The sequence below is a fragment of the Ursus arctos genome, unplaced genomic scaffold (genome assembly GCF_023065955.2).
Source record: "Ursus arctos isolate Adak ecotype North America unplaced genomic scaffold, UrsArc2.0 scaffold_18, whole genome shotgun sequence".
In the NCBI taxonomy this organism is placed as follows: domain Eukaryota; kingdom Metazoa; phylum Chordata; class Mammalia; order Carnivora; family Ursidae; genus Ursus; species Ursus arctos.
The window spans coordinates 43,883,186-43,903,477 of NW_026622852.1; the positions used below are offsets into that span (position 1 = coordinate 43,883,186).

A 20,292-nucleotide genomic window follows, 5' to 3' on the forward strand; every position below is an offset into this window, starting at 1 on the left:
AGATCCTCAAAGATCCTCTGTGTCCTTATACCCTGCTCGATTCTGGAGCTCTGGGCAGACAAGTCTGCCATGCCCCTCCATGCCCTTGCCTTGGCCATCCCCACTCTTTCTGTAACCTAAGTTGACCCATCTTTTGAAGCCAGTAAACACCAAGTTCCCCAACTTCAACGAACGTTAAGGTCTCCACTGAGACTTTCTCTTCTGGACATCTCATTGACATGATTCCATTATGTCCAGAGATAAGACATGCCCGACCTCAGCCCCAAATGGACAGTCACCTTCTTGAGGCCAGGAGCTCTCAAGGACCTATTGCATATTGGGCACTAAAGTTCTGATGTCTCATTTCTGTCTTCCAACAATTCCACAAGGTAGGTTTAACTATCCCACTTTACAGATGAAGAAACCAAGGGAGCCCGGTGTGCCGAAGGCTACAGAGGCAGTAGCTATGAGTAGCGTGATGCCCTTTCACGAGTTCCCCCTCACAGGGAGGGGCCTCCAGCAAGCAGCCTTGGCACCTGGGCCAGCACCACGGTCATGGGCCCATGGCACTTACCACACATCCTGAGGAGTCTACCTGGCGGTCAGACACGCACTTGAAGTTTCGAGTGCAGCCCCCGTTGTTCCGAGAGCAGTCCCGAACCGGCCCAAAGGAGGACAGCAGGTCATTGATGGTTTCGAAGTATGTGGACAGCATTGCTTCTTCCCTTGGAGACAAAGGGGATGGTTAAAGCCCAGAGACACGAGTATCATTAGATTAAAAATAAAAATTAAATATGCATTCATTACAGTTAAGAGCATCATTTATGATATTTGTAATCAAGAAGATGATACAGATACATATTTAAAAAGAAAATAGTACGAAAAAGTTCAATAGGTATGCCATCATATGACCTGATGTTTGTCTACTTGTGATGAAGAGAAATATGCTTGGAACTTGGCACTCGTTATTTCATTAATCCTCATAATTCGGGAAGGTAGGCACGAGATTTCCATTTTGCCAGTCTGTGAACTGTGGCTCAGAAAGGTGAAGTGTCTTGCTGACGTCCACCCAGCTAGTAATGTGGCAGAACTGAAGTTTGTGCCAAGCTCCATCTGGGTCCAAAAGAGAAAGCTCTTCCCGCTCCAGGACTCTTAACTCACATTCTATATGTTTCTATAGATTCCAGACCTCCCCATAGCAACTCTGCAAAATGGGCACATTCCTATTATTCCTACTTTGGATATATATTGAAACTATAAAAGGTATGGGATTTCCCCCAAATTAAAAAGCCTATAAACAGCAGAGCCAAGACACAAACACAGGACTTCCTGACTCTAGAACCTTAGAACTTTATTTTTCATGCTGTTGCATAAAAGTGACACCATCCAGACTGGAAGCAATAGCTGTTGGAATGGTCATGGGATTCTAGGCAAATGCTTCCTTCCTCCCAAATGAGGCTCCCTAGAGATGAGACTGGACTAGGTACCATAATTCATGGATCTGCCAAAATTTTTTTTTTTTAAAGATTTTATTTATTTATTCAACAGAGATAGAGACAGCCAGCGAGAGAGGGAACACAAGCAGGGGGAGTGGGAGAGGAAGAAGCAGGCTCATAGCGGAGGAGCCTGATGTGGGGCTCGATCCCAGATCGCCGGGATCACGCCCTGAGCCAAAGGCAGACGCTTAACCGCTGTGCCACCCAGGCGCCCCTCGGATCTGCCAAAATTTTATTAGATGAGATATACAGACAGGAGTTTTGCATGCTGCTTTCTGGCAAAAGGACCCCGGATATGGATATCCTAGTGCTGGCATATCTGTGATGGCCGCAGTCTCAGGGGGTATCAAAGGGACACCACAGGCAGTGAGTAGAGGTACACATTATCCCATGATATAGGACTCACAGGATCCAGAATTGTGAAAGAAGGGAGATGCTTGTTGCAAGAAGAGGCCAGGGAGCAATACTGGTGATGCCCCTGGACCATCCTTCATCCTTCTCCTCCTGCTTCCCTCTGGAGGCATGGAGTTCTAGGTTTCGGTGTCTTAGCTTATTTTCAATCTCCAGTATGACCCCCTTCTGTACTATCTTTCATACTGACTGCCAGTGAACCTTATAAATTCCAGCTTTAATTAGACACGCCATTCATGAATAATAGCTTTCCATTACTTACAGAAGAAAATCTAAGTTATTTTCATTGGCATTCAAGATCCCAGAGTAATTTCGTCCCTGCGTGCCTGTCCAGCTCCATTTATCCTGTTCTCATATTCTCTACTGGCTAGCCACAGGTCTCTTCTCATTCCCTAAGCACACAGTCTTAGGTTAGGTTCTCTGAGAACAGGCTCTGAAACAGAGTTGCGCATAACAGGTTTTTCAAGGATCTCTCTTCTACACTTGCAGGAAGTAAGCAAGGCAGGACTGGACAAGGGCGAGGCCGACCTGCAATGTGGTTAACACATATAGATCTGAAGCTTCAGGTTTCCTTAGGGGAGCTCTAGAGCTGGGTGGCCCTTTAAGGATGCCCTCATTAGAGACAAGGAACCCTGTCCTCTGCATCACCCTGTCCTCTGCATCACCATGTCGGCCAGGCACTGGCCAAAGGCTGCCACCTGGAAGGTGGTATCCTTGGGCAAGGCAGTTCCCTGTGGCTGAAGGCAATACCCAGTGAGGAACACAGCTATGGGCCATGAGCCACGAGCCACGATCCAGGGGATGGGCAGGTCAGCCCTGAAGAAGGGATCTGAGTATAATATGTACCTTCACTTCTCAGAATCCTTAATCATGCTTTTGGGTCTGGGATGCTCATCTCTAACTTTTCTCCCTGATAAAATCCCAAGAATCCTTCAAAACTATCCAAATTCACCCATCCATCCATTCATTCATATATTGCACATGCTTATTGAGTAGGAGACACGATTCTAAGTACTGGGGATGCAGAAGTGACATAGGACAAAGGCCTGACCTCCAGAGAGCTTGCTATGACCTCCTTTGTGAAACCCTGTCTACATCCTCCAACCAGAATTAATTTCTTTACCCTCTGAACACATTGTTTAAATCTATTATCTCACGGATCTTAATCATCAGCTCTATGGTTTCCCAGAAAGATCATAAGCTTTTTGAGTAAATGTCTCAAGAGTTACTCATCCCTTTCTAGCCCCCAGCACAAGGCCTGGCAAAAACTTGTGATAAGTAAATGTTTTCCAGAAGAAACAAAACACCAGAAGGCATGGATGCAGCCTCCACCTGTCATTGGTCTCACCAAGAGTCTCTCCAACAGGATATGCCCCTGCCCACCCCCAGCTCTAGGCTCCCGTCCCAAGTCCTTCATGCCTGTAGTACGGGGACAACAGAGAAGATGGCAGGAGAGAGGCTGAACTAGCCCTTGCTTCCCACCTTGACACAGAATGAGGTCAGGAGGCCAGGTGGATGGGGGAAGAAAACTAACAGTTGCTGAACTGAAGTTCTTGGAAGACTTGCCACTTTTGAATCATGGAAAGAGTTGAGGATTCTGAGAAGACATTAAGGCTATTAAAATATTAATATCCTTAGAGGGAGAAGAAGAAGTGAGAATCAAAATGAGGAGATAAAGACAGGGAGAGACAAGCGGAGAAAGTGTGAGACCACGTGAAGAGATAAACATGTAGAGAAATTGCTAGAAAGAAGAGAAATGAATGGAGAAATGGATGGGTGGGTGGATGGGTGGCTGGGTGGGTGGATCGGTGGGTGGATAGACAGACAGACGGACGGACAGGAAAACATAGAGACAGAGAGACACATCCATAGGAGTGTCATATAGGGAGAGATTACAAGCGAGAGACAGAAATGAAGAGCTAGATTAGGAAGAAAGAGGAGTAGGAAACAGATTTATAAAGGAGAAAACATCAAGGTAAACAGAACAAGGGTGTCCTGTATGGAGCACGGTGGGGAGGGAAAGGGATGAGGAGGGGGCAGGGGAAGAGAATGCAGAAGGAGACAGCCTCAGAAAGACAGAGAATGAAAGCAAAGAGGAAGACCCTGAGTGAGTGGAAGAGAACACACACAGGGACACAGAGAGCAGTCAGAGAATGACAAAGAAAAACAAAGGAAGAAAAGAGAAAAACAAGCAAAAAATGTCACCTTGCAGTGGAACCTGGAGACAGCTCAGGCTATACAAATAAGGAGGCTGTTAGCTGTTAAAAGGATTGATTCTGCATAAACATCAGTTACATGAGGGGAACATTATTTCCAACACAAAGACGTGACACTGGGGCTGTTACTGAGTCTAGCAGCGATTGTGTCAGGCTGGAGAAATGAAGACCCAAGCGAGAGAAGTAGCTGAAGGCCGACTCTGACATTTTCTTAACTCTAGACTTAATCCCTCATCCCAGCTGCTGAGTTCAGGATTCCGGGTCTGTTGGAGCTTAAAGCTGCCCCGGTCACTGGGGGCAAAGGATCAGGGGACTAGCGCTGCAGGTGGAGGTGGGCTGCGGTGACAGAGAGACCTGTGTGACTCACAGCTTTGCCAGAAATCACCATCAGCACCCACAGCTTCATCATTTCTAACTTCCCGAGCACCTGCTGTGCATGGACACTGTGGTAGGCTCCTTCCCTGTGCCCTTTCTTTTGACTTTCACCATTTTCCCAGGAAGTATACCTTTTTACTCCTACCCTGCAGCTGGAGAGACTGGGTCTTGGGGGGAGGGGAGTTCTGTCACTCGCCCTGGTCCATGAGGTGGAGAGGCCAGGGTGTGCATCCAAGTCAGCCTGATATCAGGTTCTGAGCTTTCTCTGTGCCATGGGTGAGCTGGGCCAACTTGCCCTTGCCCCTGGGCAAGTCTGAGCTCTCATAACAGGAGAGCCGGTAGAAATCTGCATCCAATCTCTCTGTGTCTTCAAGGAAGAAGAACTGGAAGGGCAGAACCTGGACAACCTTTGCATTCCTCCCAGCACTGTCTCCTGGCCTGTGTATACGCTGTAATAGCCTCAATCCACACTGGAGTAAGAGCGGGAACCACAGTGCACTCATTTCCCAGTGCTCCTGTAACAAGTACCTCGAACCGGATGCTTTAAGACAAGAGGAACTTATTTTCTCCCAGTCCTGAAGGTTGGAAGTCCAAACTCGCGGTGTCAGCAGAGCTATGCTTCCTCTGTAGGCTCTAGGGGAGAATCATTGCTTGCCTCTGCATAGCTTCCCATGGCTCCTGGCAACCCTTGGCATCCCTTGGCTTACAGCCAAATCACTCTAACCTCTGCCTCCATCCTCACATGGCATTCTTCCTGCATCTGAGTCTTTTCCTCTTCTTACAATGACACCATCCATTGGATTTAGCATCATCCTAATTCATTATGACTTGCCTCGATTACATCGGCAAACACCCTATTTCCGAGGAAGGTCACATTCTGAGGATCCAGGTGGACGTGAATTTTGGGGGCACATGACTCAGAGGAAAGTTCTCAAGCTCACGCTGTAGGAGAGAGCCAGGACTAGAACATTCTGGTCCTTGGCTCTTACTCCAGTGCTGCTAATACCACACCAGCTTTTCCAGCGCCAGACCCTGCATGTTACACTATGGTATTTACAAGGCCTGTAAAGTCTTAGAAAAAGGATACTGATGAAGCCAAGCCACTTCTCCTTCATTTGAGAGGAGAAAACACCAACTTTAATTAAGTACATAACACATCCCAGGCAGAACAGGGGTCAGCAAGCTTCTCTTTATAGGAGTCCATAGTAAATATCTTAGGCTTTGGAAGCCATACAGTCTCTGACCCAGCTACTCAATTCTGCTTTTGTAATGCTCAAGCAGCCACAGAAAATATGCTATGACGATATGCCAAATGCAATGAGTTAGCATGGTATGTTTCAATAAAACTGTAGGTACGAAAAGACACAACAGGCCAGATTGCTATTTCTTGGTGTTTCTTTGTTTGTTTTAATGGGAACTCCCGCAGGTCAATGTTGGGAGTTAGGATCTGAACCCAGGTATGCCCAACTCTACAACCCACGTTCTTGCTCCTACATCAAGTTTCATCTGCACCTCAGTCTTCTCTTCTGTAAAGTAGAGACAATGTTTCCAGCTCCCATTGTGAGAACACAATGACAGGATGCCCAGAAGCCCAGTGCAAATCTATTCATCATCCATTCACTCCAGACACCTTTGGGCACCCACTGCAGGCCAGGTACTGAGCTGATCATGACACCGGCTCTCCTTTGGCCTCTCCAGGCCTCTGTTTCTGCACCTGCCAGGTCCAGGTGCTCTCCACAGTGTTGCCAAGCACCTCTCCAGCCCTGGTATTCAAATTTTTTCTTTCTGATAATCCTGGTTTCAAAACGAACTCAACCAGACCCCAGCAGGCTGAGTGCGGCTGCTATCCCCACACTACCTGATTGCTCACGTGCAAATGCATCCCCTGGGTCCCATTCGGCTGAGTCAGCAGAGCCCCACACAGGGTGAGCATGAGGCAGGGCAGCTGAGAACAGATGCTGACATGGCGTGCTCTTAATAAACACCAGGGGAGGTCTGTGTCAGTCACAGAGAGGTATGAACAGATGACTCAGGGCCCAGACACTGACACGGCCCCACGGATGCGGACTAATCATTCTCTAATAACAATGGGCAGGCTTGTCTCCTGAGCTCCCAGGGAGGGAAGAACCTCGGACAGGCACCTCCACCCCGCAGCATGAACAGCAGTGTAGACCAGTGGACATGCAGCAGCTTTGTCTCCTGGCTTCACCCACTATGACACACTGGACAAGTCCCTTATACTCTGAGCCTCCACTTCCTCATCTGAAAAATGGGTATATGAACACCTAGCTGGCAGAGTTAGCATGAGAAATAACATAGACAATATATGTAAAATGTTCCCTGCACAGAAAGTGCCCAATGGCTGGTAGTGACTAGTACTATCTTAGTGTCCCTTGAAGTTGCAAAAACCATGACTTGAGAATGCAAGGAGCTCAATGTCAGAGAAAGGAAGGTCCTGGGACTTTATATTGTCTATTTACTCATTCAAATTTTTCAGTGATGCCTAACTTCTTTCTGGGCCCTGAGCTGATTCCTGGGGCACAAAGGCATAGGTAGGACATAGCATGAGCTAGGGAAGTAGAAAAAACCACAAAAGTTAACCTCGCAATATAACTGGGGCCACAGGATCATAAAGAGGTCCCCCTCAGCCAGACCCTGGAGTGAGGGGTCAGACAAGGCTTTTTAGACGGGGCAGTATTGAACCCCAGACATAAACGATGAGCAGGAATTGGCCAAATGAAGGAGAGTAGTACAGGATAAGAATATTCCAGGAAAAAGGGACAGAATATGTTAAATCCCAGAGAGGGAGGGGAGGACATGTTCTGGTTAAGGGAACTTTAAGCAAAGAAAGGAAGCAGGAATGTTGGGAGGAGGTGGGGTGTGGCAAAGATTGGGGCAGCAGAGGCTGCCAGCAGACAGGCCAGGCAAGGTTTTGTGTGCCAGGCCTTGGCAATCTTGGACTTCACCCTGGGAGCTATGGGGTAGCCTTCAGAGATTTCTAAAAGCAGATCCTACTTTTATTGAGACTAGTAACATAGATTGGTATTTTCTATAAATCATTATGGCAATAAAAACAACGATAGTGAATGCTTCTTGGACGTTCATCACATGTCCTGAAATGTATCAAGCATGGCTTGTGTCCACCTACTTAATCCTCATTAAAACCAAACCAAACCAAACCAAACCAAACCAAACCAAACCAAACCAAACCAATGATGTAAATGCTATGATCATCCCCATTTTACAGAAGAAGAAACTGAGGCACCATGTTGAGGCTGAAACCTGTTCTGAGACCAACCGAAGATAATGTAGGTACAGTCTCAGGACAGTGGCTTCATCAAGATGAGTCATAAAAGCCTCCCGGGCAGGGGTGAGCTGGCACAGGCCACGGGGAGGCAGATTTGGGCTTTTGCAACATCAGAGCCATTGAGCAAGTCCTGCTGCTGCCGACCACTGCAGGAATGCAAACAGAGGAGGGATGGCCATTTTCGGGCTGGTTGTGGAGGACAGTCCAGCTTCCGGGGAGGGCTGTACTAGTATCATCGTGATGGGGAAAACAATGGATAAGATCTACTGAGAACTGAAGACACGAAAGCTTTGATGTAACATGGCTTCTCGGGTTATTTCTTGCCACAGCCCCGTGGGGTGCTGCTATTCCTATGGCCCTTCTGTTGATTAAAACAGAAATGCACACTCTCGCGTGCAGGAACCCACACTCACGGCGGTGGGGGCTGGCCCCGTGTCACACAGTAAGTCAGCGCGGCGGAGCCGGGGCCCTGCCCAGGGGCGTCTGACTCCGAGCCAACACTGTCCTGTTTTCCTCCTTCCCATCCCTTCCCAGCTGGAGCTTCTGGAGCTGGTATTCCAGCTGGCACTTCTCATTCCCCTTCCTCCAGCGATTACAGTTCACGCTAATTTAGGTCAAGAATATATATCGCTGTGCAGAGTGGTCTCCGAGCTTCCTGCGAGTGTCTGTGCCTTTGAGTAGCTCGCAAGCTTCCTGCGTGCTGACATTCTTCCTCACTCACTCCCCACCCATGTGCTGGGTGTGCTGCAGCTGTTGGGGGAAATAAGCCCAGACGAGGAAGGCAGAGGAGGGACAGGGGGGCCCATCAGCTGCGTGGTCTTGGGGACAAAGAGAAAATGACTGTGAGTGTCCACTGCCCCTCAGTGAAATGGGGACAGCAACATTCAGCTCACGCGGTTGTGGTCAGGACTCCAGAGGAGGAAAGCTGTCAAGGCCACTCCTCTGCACCGGGCCCAAACAGGGGGTCTCGATAAGGGGCTGTTGTGTTTCAGAAATGCATTTGTTCCTCTCAGGAATATCTCCCCAGCACTCGCCGTGGGGGCTGGAGGTTTGAGATACAGGGAAGAGCAAAGAGGGCAAAGGCTTTTGTTCTCTTGCAATACACAGCTCACTTGATGGCACGGAGTCACCTGGCAAGCCCCGTGTCTATTCCTACTTCTAAATCTCTGCCTGTGTCTGCATCTGTAATCACAAACTATGACAGATGCTTGAAAAGGCGGGGTGGTCAGAGACCCTAGGTCAGAGGGGCCCGTCTAATCTAGGGAGTGGAGGATGGGAGCTGGGACACTGGGGGAAGCTGATTTCCCCCAAGAGCATCAGGCAGGCCCAGAAGCTAAACCAGCCAGGGGCCTGGTGAAGTTTTTGTCACCTTGGAGCTCTCCCCAGGAGTGTCAGGATAAGCTGTGACCCCCACCTCCACGTGCCCAACGACCCCGGAGTCCATCCGATCTCTGAGGCCATCATTCCTTGGCAAAAAGCTATCACCTCGTTCTGACTGCTCCATCAGAGAAATTCTCCTTCTCACCCCATCCCCCTTTCTCCAGCCCCTTGTGAATCCCATCATCATATTTAAAAGGAACCATTATTTAAAAAGTTCAGTGACAAATGCTGAGGCTTGAGGATTATTTATTTATGAACTACCCACATGGAGTCATTGAGAGCTCCTTGCAGCTCTCATCTCAGAGAGAAGCTCATTAAGATGGGCCCCAGGGGTGGGAGGGCAGGGGTTCTCAGGAGCAGTTGCTCAGGTAGCCCAGCTGGAAGTGTGCCTGCTCCCCAGGATGGGTGGCAGGTCCCGGTGAGCTGGGGTGGCAGACGGCGCTGCCTGGAGCCAGGAGAGCTCAGTGGTAGAGAGTAAATGGGGCTGCGTCCTCCAGCAGGAAGAGCACAGGCTGGAGGCTCCAGGCATGGGACCTGGGTCCAGCTCTGCCTCGCTCTGCTGTGTGTCCCCAGGTGATGTCCCACTCTCTCTGAGCCTTTCAGATTCCACATCTATACAACGACTGGGTGATCTTGAAGGGTCCTTCCAGCTCTGAATTCTAATAACGTTATGTGGCTTTGCAAGAAAGATAGGGTGGAAATATAAGAATGGGGTAGTGGGGAGAGACAATACCCACTGTTTCCACTGTACCTGTCATCGCCATTGTTTGGCCCCTAAGGAAATCAAGGGACTGATACAATCAGCAGAGAAATAAGAAAGTGTTACCCTGTGTTATCATGAACAAGCCATGGACTCAAACCAGGCCCTGCCACTTCTCAGCTGAGAAAACTGTCACAACTCATTTCGCCCCTCTGAGGCTCAGCTTCCTTAAGCACGGGTCATGGACAACAGCACCTAACTCTTAGGTAACCATGAGGATCAGGAGATAATAAAAGCTCCATGAAGGCAGGGCTCTGGCTCCCTGACAGTAGTCCAGCACCTGAAACCCTGGACAGGCTTCTAGATGGTTAGCGTGAAGATGAACGAATGCATGAATGAATGCATGAATGAATGAATGCAAACTGCTGTCCACTACTCCATCCATGCACTCATTTTTATTGCTGTGTTGTTACTAACAAAGCAAGCTTTTCCTCAGTCCTGAAAGTTACTCAAACCAGAGAACAGGGGGCTCCTAACTCAGGGCCCAGGACCCCTTTGTCAGCCTGCAGAAGCATGTGGGCCACATCTTAGAATAACATTTTTAAATGCAGAAAATCAGATGCAGAAAACATTACAAAAGAAACCACTTAACAGAAACAGTTTTTAAAAAGCCAGTTGCAATATAATAATATATATGCTTCTTTGTTGACACATTAAATAAAAAGATCTAGTAAGAGATGTAATAATGGCCATAAATTGGAAGTACTGATGAGCAGAAACTAGATTTGAGGATATGCACTAAAGGAAAGATGACAGAAAACTGCATGTGATTTCTTCTCGTGACAAAGTCATAGGTGCTATTAACACACCCATGTCTACAACAGAAGAAAACGCTAAATTTCAGTGAGTGGTTGGCAAAAGTAAAAATGAATTATATATTCATGAAATATATATTCTGTGTGATTTCATGGACCTCCAGCATGGACCCCAGGTTGAGAGCCTCTGCCTAGACCAACACTTTGCGAGAGAAAATTTCTCCCTGAATATCTGCTGGTGTGTGAGCAGAACCAAAAGCTTGGGTCAAGAGAAGAAGGGACAGGACATTAAAACCCAGCTATGATCACACCAACGTCATTCCTTCTTGCAGGGGAATGGGCGGGGTGCTGAAGGGAGAACAGACTTTGACTTCAGACAACAATTTTACAAAGCCCTCAAGGGTGTGTCCTGGCATGAGGGACCCCCTCCCCGAGCTTCTGTTTCCTCATCTGTAACTGCATCGTTAAATACATCATTGCTGTGTTTCCTGCAGGGGGGCGTGGGACTGGGCGGAATAAACAAGGCAGTGAGTGCACCTGTGCAAAGATGCAAATGCGAGCCCCCCCCTGCCGCTCATCTACTCTTCCTGGGGTGAGACAAGTTTACTGCAGCCACCCACACTTAGAGCTGCCCCGTGTACCACGGGGGGGGAGGGTGCATTTCTGCATTCCTTAGCACCTACTGGGTACCAGGCCATCTGCTAGATACACAGCACCCAGAGGTGCCCGACAAAGCCCCGCCTTCAAGAAGAGCATAGGCTGGGGCAAGGGGGAGCAGGATTCGCAATAATAAGCAGAGGGAACGCTTATAGTATAGATGCATAAAAATACATGAGATCCACAAGAAGAAGTAATGAATTTTTCCTGGCCTGATTAAGGAAGGCTTCCTGGAGGAGGCAGCAATACATTGGCTCTTCAAGGAAGATGAAGACAGTGATGAGGAGGAGGAAGAGGGAAGGAAGAAGAAAGGAGGAGACGAAAGGCAGGACAGGGTTCAGAGGATGGCACAAAACAGAGTAACTAAAATGTGTTAGGGAGTGGGGAGCGAGGACTGTTGGGAGAAATAGGCAGAGAACCCATTATTAAAGTGAGCGGTGAGCCCCAGAAATGGAAGCTTACCAGTTCAAGCCCAGAAGGCAGATCTTATTACCCCATATTATCGTTGAGAAAGCTGAGGCTCAGAGTGGTAAAGTCATATACGATCCTATAGTTCCTGAAAAGTGGAGCCCCAGCAGGAATCCAACCAAGATCTGAAGTCCAAGCTCTCCTCTGAGTGTGGCCCTGGATGCCACTTGTAGAAGACTGCTTTCAGGAAATCCACCCAAAGTCAGAATCGGGAACGAGAAAGCTTGAGGAATAGGACTTCGGTAACGGGGAAAGCACTGCTTTCCCCAAAAAGGCAGACCTCACCCCCCTTTCATGGCCTTACACATTCCATCTCCTCCTCCTCTGGCCCTGGAAATTCAGGCCACTAGCTTGCAGGGGACGCCTGGGTGCTGGGGAACACAGGGAATGTGTGGTGGCAGCAGGGACTCTGACCTGCTCTCCAGACAGCTGTCGCCCTGCAGCCAGGCTACACGGGCCTTGGGGGTTTTTCTCCTGCCCTCTGCACCCCTACCCTGCCAGGGGCCTGTGCTTCTGGCTTGCTGTCCCAGCCAGGCTGCCTCTGTCACATGCTGGCGAGAGGGTCCCAGGACCAGCACAGGTGGGAGGGAGCCAGTACCTGCCTCCCTCCCAGGGCACTGGCCAGTTCCTGTAGAAAGTCCTAGAGCACAGGCGCACTGGTCATTGCTGGGACAGGGAAAGAAGTTTCTAAAAAGTGTCTGGAGGACGGGATAGGCATCAACTTCGTTTTCCAAACTCACGAGCTTCCCCTTAGCTAGGGGCATGTTAGACCCAGTCTGCTGACAAATCCTCACTGTCTTTGAAGACTTACTCTCTCCTTCATTCAGCCAAGTCAAATTGGTCGTGTTCTCTGTGGCCTCACTGAAGGCTGAGTATGCTTTCTTAGTACTCATAAGAGCGTGGTAGCCAACAGAGTGGGCTCCCCACCCGCACTGTCTCCTGCAGTACTCACAGCACCCCTGCAAGAGAGGCCAATGCAACCCCACTGTGTAGACGCATGACTGAGTCTAAGAGAAGCACGAGATCTGCTTGAGGTCACGATCAAGTCCACACCTAGCTCTGTCTGACTTCAAAGCTGGGGGCATTTTTAATTTCCATGCCAGCCCACCACCCATATGAACCCGTCTCATGAAGGAAGTGTGTATACAGCCCACCTCCTCTGGGAACAACTCCACGCACAGCACAGGGTTTGGCCTGGAAACGGGTATGGGGGATGTTTGAGCAGAGAAGGAAAGAAAGGAGGGCTTCGAGAGGAAGGAAGGAAGGAGCAGCGGCAGGTTTTATTTTCCCATTACGCTGTGGGTTTCTTTTTTCTTTTTTCTTTTAAATGATTTTTTATTATATTATGTTAGTCACCATACAGTACATCCCCGGTTTCCAATATAAAGTTCGATGATTCATTAGTTGCGTGTAACACCCAGTGCACCATGCAAAACGTGCCCTCCTTACTACCCATCACCGGTCTATCCCATTCCCCCACCCCCCCTCCCCTCTGAGGCCCTCAGTTTGTTTCTCAGAGTCCATAGTCTCTCATGTTTCATTCCCCCTTCTGATTACCCCCCCTTTCTTTATCCCTTTCTTCCCCTGCTGATCATCCTATTTCTTATGTTCCGTAGATGAGAGAGATCATATGATATTTGTCTTTCTCTGCTTGACTTATTTCACTTAGCATTATCTCCTCCAGTGCTGTCCATGTTGCAGCAAATGTTGAGAATTCGTTCTTTCTGATAGCTGAGTAATATTCCATTGTATATATGGACCACAACTTCTTAATCCAGTCGTCTGTTGAAGGGCATCTCGGCTCCTTCCACGATTTAGCTATTGTGGACATTGCTGCTATGAACATTGGGGTGCATTTGGCCCTTCTCTTCACTACGTCTGTATCTTTGGGGTAAGTACCCAGTAGTGCAATGGCTGGGTCATAGGGTAGCTCAATTTTTAACTTTTTAAGGGACCTCCACATTGTTTTCCAAAGTGGCTGTACCAACTTGCATCCCCACCAACAATGTAGGAGGGATCCCCTTTCTCCACATCCTCTCTAACAATTGTTGTTTCTTGCCTTGTCAATTTTTGCCATTCTAACTGGTGTAACGTGGTATCTCAGTGTGGTTTTGATTTGAATTTCCCTGATGGCTAATGATTTTGAACATTTGTTCATGTGTCTGTTAGCCATTTGTATGTCATCATTGGAAAAGTGTCTGTTCATATCTTCTGCCCATTTTTTGATTTGTTTATTTGTTTCTCGTGTATTGAGTTTGAGAAGTTCTTTGTAGATCTTGGATACCAGTCTTTTATCTGTAGTTATCATTTGCAAATATATTCTCCCATTCCGTGGGCTGCCTCTTAGTTTTTTTTGACTGTTTCCTTGGCTGTGCAGAAGCTTTTTATCTTGATGAAGTCCCATAAGTTCATTTTATCTTTTGTTTCTCTTGCCTTTGGAGATGTGTCATGAAAAAGGTTGCTTTGGCCGATGTCGTAGAGGTTGCTGCCTATGTTCTCCTCTAGAATTTTGATGGATTCCTGTCTCACATCGAGGTCTTTCATCCATTTGGAGTTTATTTTTGTGTATGGTGTGAGAGATTGGTCAAGTTTCATTCTTTTGCATGTAGCTGTCCAATTTTCCCAGCACCATTTATTGAAGAGACTGTCTTTTTTCTGTATGTTTTTTCCTGCTTTATCAAAGATTAGTTGCCCAAAGAGCCGAGGGTCCATTTCTGGGTTCTCTATTCTGTTCCATTGGTCTGTGTGTCTGTTTTTGTGCCAGCACCATGCTGTCTTTGTGATCACAGCTTTGTAGTACAGCTCGAAATCCGGCATTGTGATGCCCCCAGCTTTGTTTTTCCTTTTCAACAGTTCCTTGGCGATTCGGGGCCTTTTCTGTTTCCATACAAATTTAAGGACTATTTGTTCCAGTTCTTTGAAAAATGTCCTTGGTATTTTGATCGGGATAGCACTGAAAGTGTAGATTGCTCTGGGTAGCATGGACATTTTAACTATGTTAATTCTTCCGATCCATGAGCATGGAATATTTTTCCATCTTTTTATGTCTTCCTCAATGTCTTTCAAGAGTGATTTATAGTTTCTAGAATATAGGTCCTTTACGTCTCTGGTTAAGTTAATTCCAAGGTGACGTATGGTTTTTGGTGCTATTGTAAATGGGATGGATTCCCTAATTTCTCTTTCTTCAGTCTCATTATTCGTGCATAGAAATGTAACTGATTTCTGAGCATTGATTTTGTATCCCGCCACATTACTGAATTGCTCTATAACTTCTAATAGTTTGGGAGTGGATTCTTTTGGGTTTTCCATATAGAGTATCATGTCATCTGCGAAGAGAGACATTTTGACTTCTTCCTTGCTGATTTGGATACCTTTTATCCCTTTTTGTTGTCTGATTGCTGTTGCAAGGACTTCTAGTACTATGTTGAATAATAGTGGCGAGAGTGGGCATCCTTGTCGTGTTCCTGATCTTAAGGGAAAGGCTTCTAGCTTTTCCCCATTGAGAATAATATTTGCTGTAGGCTTTTCATAGATGGCTTTTATGAGATTGAGAAATGTACCCTCTATTCCTACACTCTGAAGGGTTTTAATCAGGAAAGGATGCTGTATTTTGTCAAATGCTTTTTCTGTATCAATTGAGAGGATCATATGGTTCCTGAGTCTTTTCTTGTTGATATGATGTATCACGCTGATCGATTTGTGAATGTTGAACCACACTTGCATCCCAGGGTTGAATCCCACTTGGTCATAATGGATAATCCTTTTAATGTACTGTTGGATTCTTTTAGCCAGGATCTTGTTGAGGATTTTGGCGTCCATATTCATTAGGGAAATCGGTCTGTAATTCTCCTTTTTGATGGGGTCTTTGCCTGGTTTGGGGATCAAGGTAATATTGGCCTCATAGAATGAGTTTGGTAGCTTTCCTTCTGTTTCTATTTTTTGAAGTAGCTTTAGGAGAATAGGTGGGTTTCTAAAGGCAGGAGTCTCTGCCCCCACAGGGCCCAGTACAGAGACATTTTATAGGGAGGTGCTCCATATTTGTTGAATATTTAAATGAACGGATGGATGTGTAAACAGACAACAGGAGAACTCGCAGAGGAATTCCTCAAAGAACAAATACACTAGGCAGACTTCCTGGGAAATTGGTCTTTGAAAGAATTTGAGCTTTCAAGAGCCCAAGGCTCTGTACCCTTAAGGGCTCCCCTTGTGGGAATTGCTGGGCCACAGTTTAGGAAGATGAAGAGATAAAAATGCAGATCAATGTCCCCTGTCTGCCGGCTAGGCCCCTTGAAATGGGAGCCGTCGTGCAGCAGGTAGACCTCGAGTTCTAGAGACCCGCCATGCAACGCATCACCTGTGGCTGACAACACGGTGTCGTGCAATTTAAAATTTTGTTAAGACAGTAAATCCTGTGTTCGATGTTCTTCCCACAGAAAAACCAACAGACTAACAAAAACAACAAAAAAGGAAGAGGCAGGAGGAAGCTTTTGGAAGTGATGGATATGCTTAGTATCTTGATGGTGGTAACGGTTTCACAAGCGTATGCATATCTCCAAACGCACCCCACTGTATGCACTGAGTATGTGCGGTTTTTTGGCATATCAATTACAGCTCAATCCAGCTCCTAATCATTACAATACAATGTGCCCTTGGCGGGCACCTGAGTGACTCTGGTGGCTGAGCATCCAAACCTCGATTTCAGCTCAGACCATGATCTCAGGGTTGTGCGATTGGGCCCCAAGTTAGGTTCCACGCTGAGTGCGCATCCTGCTTAAAATCCGATTTCTCCCTCTCCCTCTGCCCCTTCCCCGGCTTGCACACTCACTCTCTCTCTTAAAAAACAAAACAAAACAAACACAGCCCTTGGAACACCAAGCCGCCACTGACAAGGTCATGATGTTCCCCAGACTTCACAGTTACAGAGCAGTCTCCAGCCAAGAAATTCTCTCTCTACATGGGTCCTTTGAGGTGGCTTCCCTGTACCGCCCCTTGGGCCTTGATTACCTTCTGACCCTGCAGGTGGCCACAGCCCAGTGCTTTCCCGGCTCCTGGAAATGGCCAGCTTCTATGTGGTAGGCAGGGGTGCAAGGAGAAATTCAGCCAAGTTGCAGGAAGAGAGTGGACTGAAGCCCTGAGGGAAATGTAGGGTGGCAGGGACTCCCAGAACTGGACAGCACTTTGTAATTCCGAAATGTGTCTCGGACAAAAAAGCCAGAGCTGGAACAGTGGGGGATGCATTTTCAAGGTGATGTATCGCTTTATTGGGCTGTCACAGTTGTTCCTGGTCTTGTTTCCATTTTATAGATGAACAAACTGAGTCCCTGAGAGGTAAAATGGTTTCCTTAAAATCAGACCCTTGGATGTTTTGAGCAGTGTCCATGTTCTGTGGTGGTTGGTGGGGGGTGCTGCTTGGAGGAGAGAGGGTTCGAGAGGTTTTGAGTGTGGCTGTAGGATAAAACATATGCATCCAGGGTAGTATGTATGGGGAATGGAGGGGACCATGTGCCAGCAAAGGGACAGGAATTCTAGAGAATAAAATCCTGTTCTGCAATGTAAGGGAATCTATTCTACAACACGGACGTAGGAAGGAGACAAAATCCAAGTGGCGTTAGAACAAAGGAAAGAAAGAAGTATGTGAAGAAAAGTTGGGAACACTGGAAAGCATTCAGGACCCCAGGAAGAGGAGTCGAAGTTGGAATCCCAGCTTGGCCTGCAACCTCACTGCGTGACCTTGAGTCACACGGTCTCTCTGACCTTCGCTTCCTTGTTTGCCAAATGAATATTATAGCACCAACCCCTCAGGATAGATATGGCCACGAAATTACATAAACCATTGAAAGCAGCGCACACGTAGCCTGACGCGGAGTAAGAGCCCAGCCAGTGTAACTTCCCTCCTAGCCGCACCCCTCGGCCAGGACCTGGGGTGGCATAGTGGTGGCAGATTCAAAGAAAACACAATTTTGCAAGAGACTCCATCTTAGGAACCACACAAGGCCCTCTAGCTACCTACCCAAACGTTACTTTAATCTATACAATGGAAATTCCAGGCAGAAAAAGGCATGTCCAGTCTATCAGCTCTTTGGGGAAAGAAAAAAAAAAAGCTGCAGTGGTTAGTGAGTTATGGTAATTAAACAGTTCATTTACTGGTTGAACAAGAGCTATTGTTACTTTGAAGCTTCTGGATTCTCTGTAGCACAGTTTGACAAATGGGGTTTTTATGGGGTGAAAATCAGCAGGTGATTTCCCACAGATCATTCATAATGATAAGACTGTTAGGTATCCAAAGCCTGAAAAGGTGATTCTTAGTTTCTTTAGAAGCAACAAAATAATCATCCATCCATCCATCCATCCATCCATCCATCCCTCTCTCCCTCCCTCTGCCCATCATTCCATTTATCCAACCATTGCAAAGATATTTAGTGAGCACCTGCTATGCCCATCCCTGAGTTAGGAGCAGTCAGAAATACTGATGAGAGCTAAGCCATCGCCTCTGCCCTCAACGAGGCCAACGATCTTGAAGAGTAGAAAAGGTCCGGGGAAAAGGTCTGTGGGAGGTCAGAAAGGAAGGAGGATGCTTCCAAAATGGGGTTAGGGGAATGGGTGAGAGCTGGGTCTGCAGACTGAGAAAGACTTCAACCTTCTCAGGTCTTTGGTATTTCGAGCCATGCATATGTATATGCTTCTTCAAAAATAAGCATCTTATTTACCAAAAATAAAATCAATGGTGACACTGGGAAAAGAGGTAGAGGAGGAGAAAGGAGAAGAAGAGGGAGATTATAGATGGAAAATAGGTCATTGTATCTGAGTGTGAAGGCAAAAAGCGAAAAAATCAGAGGACTGAATTCAAAGAAGATGGGGTTGAACAAATGAAATCTAAATGTCAGCTCTTCTCCAGAAGTTTGCATGTGTCTTAATTTGCATTTATTTGATAAGAAGGTACTAGTTTTCACCAACCAAGTTGTCAAATATTTTTGTCAAATGATAACTCTCGGTGCAGACGAGGGTAAAGTGAAATGTTTTTCCTATTCAACTTGTACTGGCATAAAATTTATGAAAAGAAATTTGGTAAAATATATCAAAACTCCTGACGTGTTCATACGATCTGACCTAGTGATCAAAGTAGCGCCTTTTAAAGGAGAAATCAGTAATGGTCCTAAGGATGTACCCACGAACACGCTCTTACCCATATCATTTAAACACGGCTAAAAGTTGGAATGATTTAAATTATTTCACAGTGACAATATGGCGACAAACATTATGGTTCATTCATAGGATATGCAAAAATTTAAAAATCAGGTTTTCTAGGAACAGCGAATCATATGGAAAATTTTATAACAGCAAGTTTTGCGTTTTTGTTTTTGTTTTTGTTTTTTTTTTTCAAAAAAAAGTGCAAGGAAACATGACATACACGCAAACACACACACACTTGGAAAAATAATCAAGAAGGAGGGGGCATTTCACTGGGTTGGATGTGTGGGAATGGGGGTAAGACCATGGAGTAGACAGGCCCTAGATGTGTTCATACTGTATCTACCTTCCCTTCTGTAATAGCACTCTTGTCAGTTTTGTAGAAATTTACACCCATCTCCCCATAGACATACACACACTGGCTGTGGTCTCGTAGATGCCTTGGTCAGGGCGCCCTGCAGTCCTCTGGCCTTTAGGTGAGCACGTGACCTGAGAACTAGGCCAATTAGAGGTTGACCCCTGGAATCTGAAACTTTATGGCATAAAGGGCAAGGATCATAAAGGTTGGAAATCAATTGCTTATAAACGATCCATGCTGCTGTACCTTGTGGAAGTTCTTCTGGGTACCCCGATGGGGCATGTCTCCTTTGGTTTGCTGACTGCTGTCATAAACGCTGGAAGTTTCTGACGGGAATGACATAAATAGAGCTATGTCTACAAGTGGTTAAGGGACATTTTAGAGCAGAGCGTCTAGATTCAGTTCAGTGTATCCTGAGTTTTGCCAACAGAAGACCAAGATGAAGATTCAGGATTTTCGAAGGCTGTTGGGAGAGGATCCCATTTCAGGCAGTCGTGACTAGTAGGGATGTGTGTTTTGTGCCTTCCAAGAGAGAGGCCCACAGAAGGCAGCAGGCCAGGGAAGGAAGGCCTGCATCAAGGTCCTGCCTCTGCCTGGAAGAGCACTGAGGAAGTAGGAGGAAAGGAAAAAAGCAGAGAATGTACTTTGAGGCCAATGTTCATAGAGTCCCTTGGTAAATTCACTCTCACAGTCGGGCAGCCAGGCAAGCAGGCTTTACCTGGAAGGGCTGTGTCTTACAAATCTAGGGCTGAGCTTGGGGGTCTGCGCTGCCGGGAGACCTTGGGGTACAGAAGAAAGCCAGTAAGCCTGGAATCTGAGCAAAGTAAGCTCAAGTTGCCCCCTTGCTGCTAATCTGACAGATCTGAGTCACTTCCCTTTTCTGAGCCTCAGTTGTCCTATTCTCAACAGGGTGTTTACTCATTCATATGAAAGCATGTTCAT

General features: G+C 46.9%; 1 protein-coding gene across 3 annotated transcripts in view; it reads right to left on the reverse strand.

Moving 5' to 3' along the window:
• Positions 1 to 20,292, reverse strand: part of ASTN2 (astrotactin 2) — an 844,134-nt gene that overhangs the window by 343,868 nt on the left and 479,974 nt on the right. For all 3 annotated transcript variants that reach the window (XM_044389549.3, XM_026513856.4, XM_026513855.4), the window contains one exon: positions 554 to 704. In XM_044389549.3, the coding sequence (XP_044245484.1) occupies positions 554 to 704 (151 nt within the window). The remainder of the gene's footprint in view (positions 1 to 553; positions 705 to 20,292) is intronic.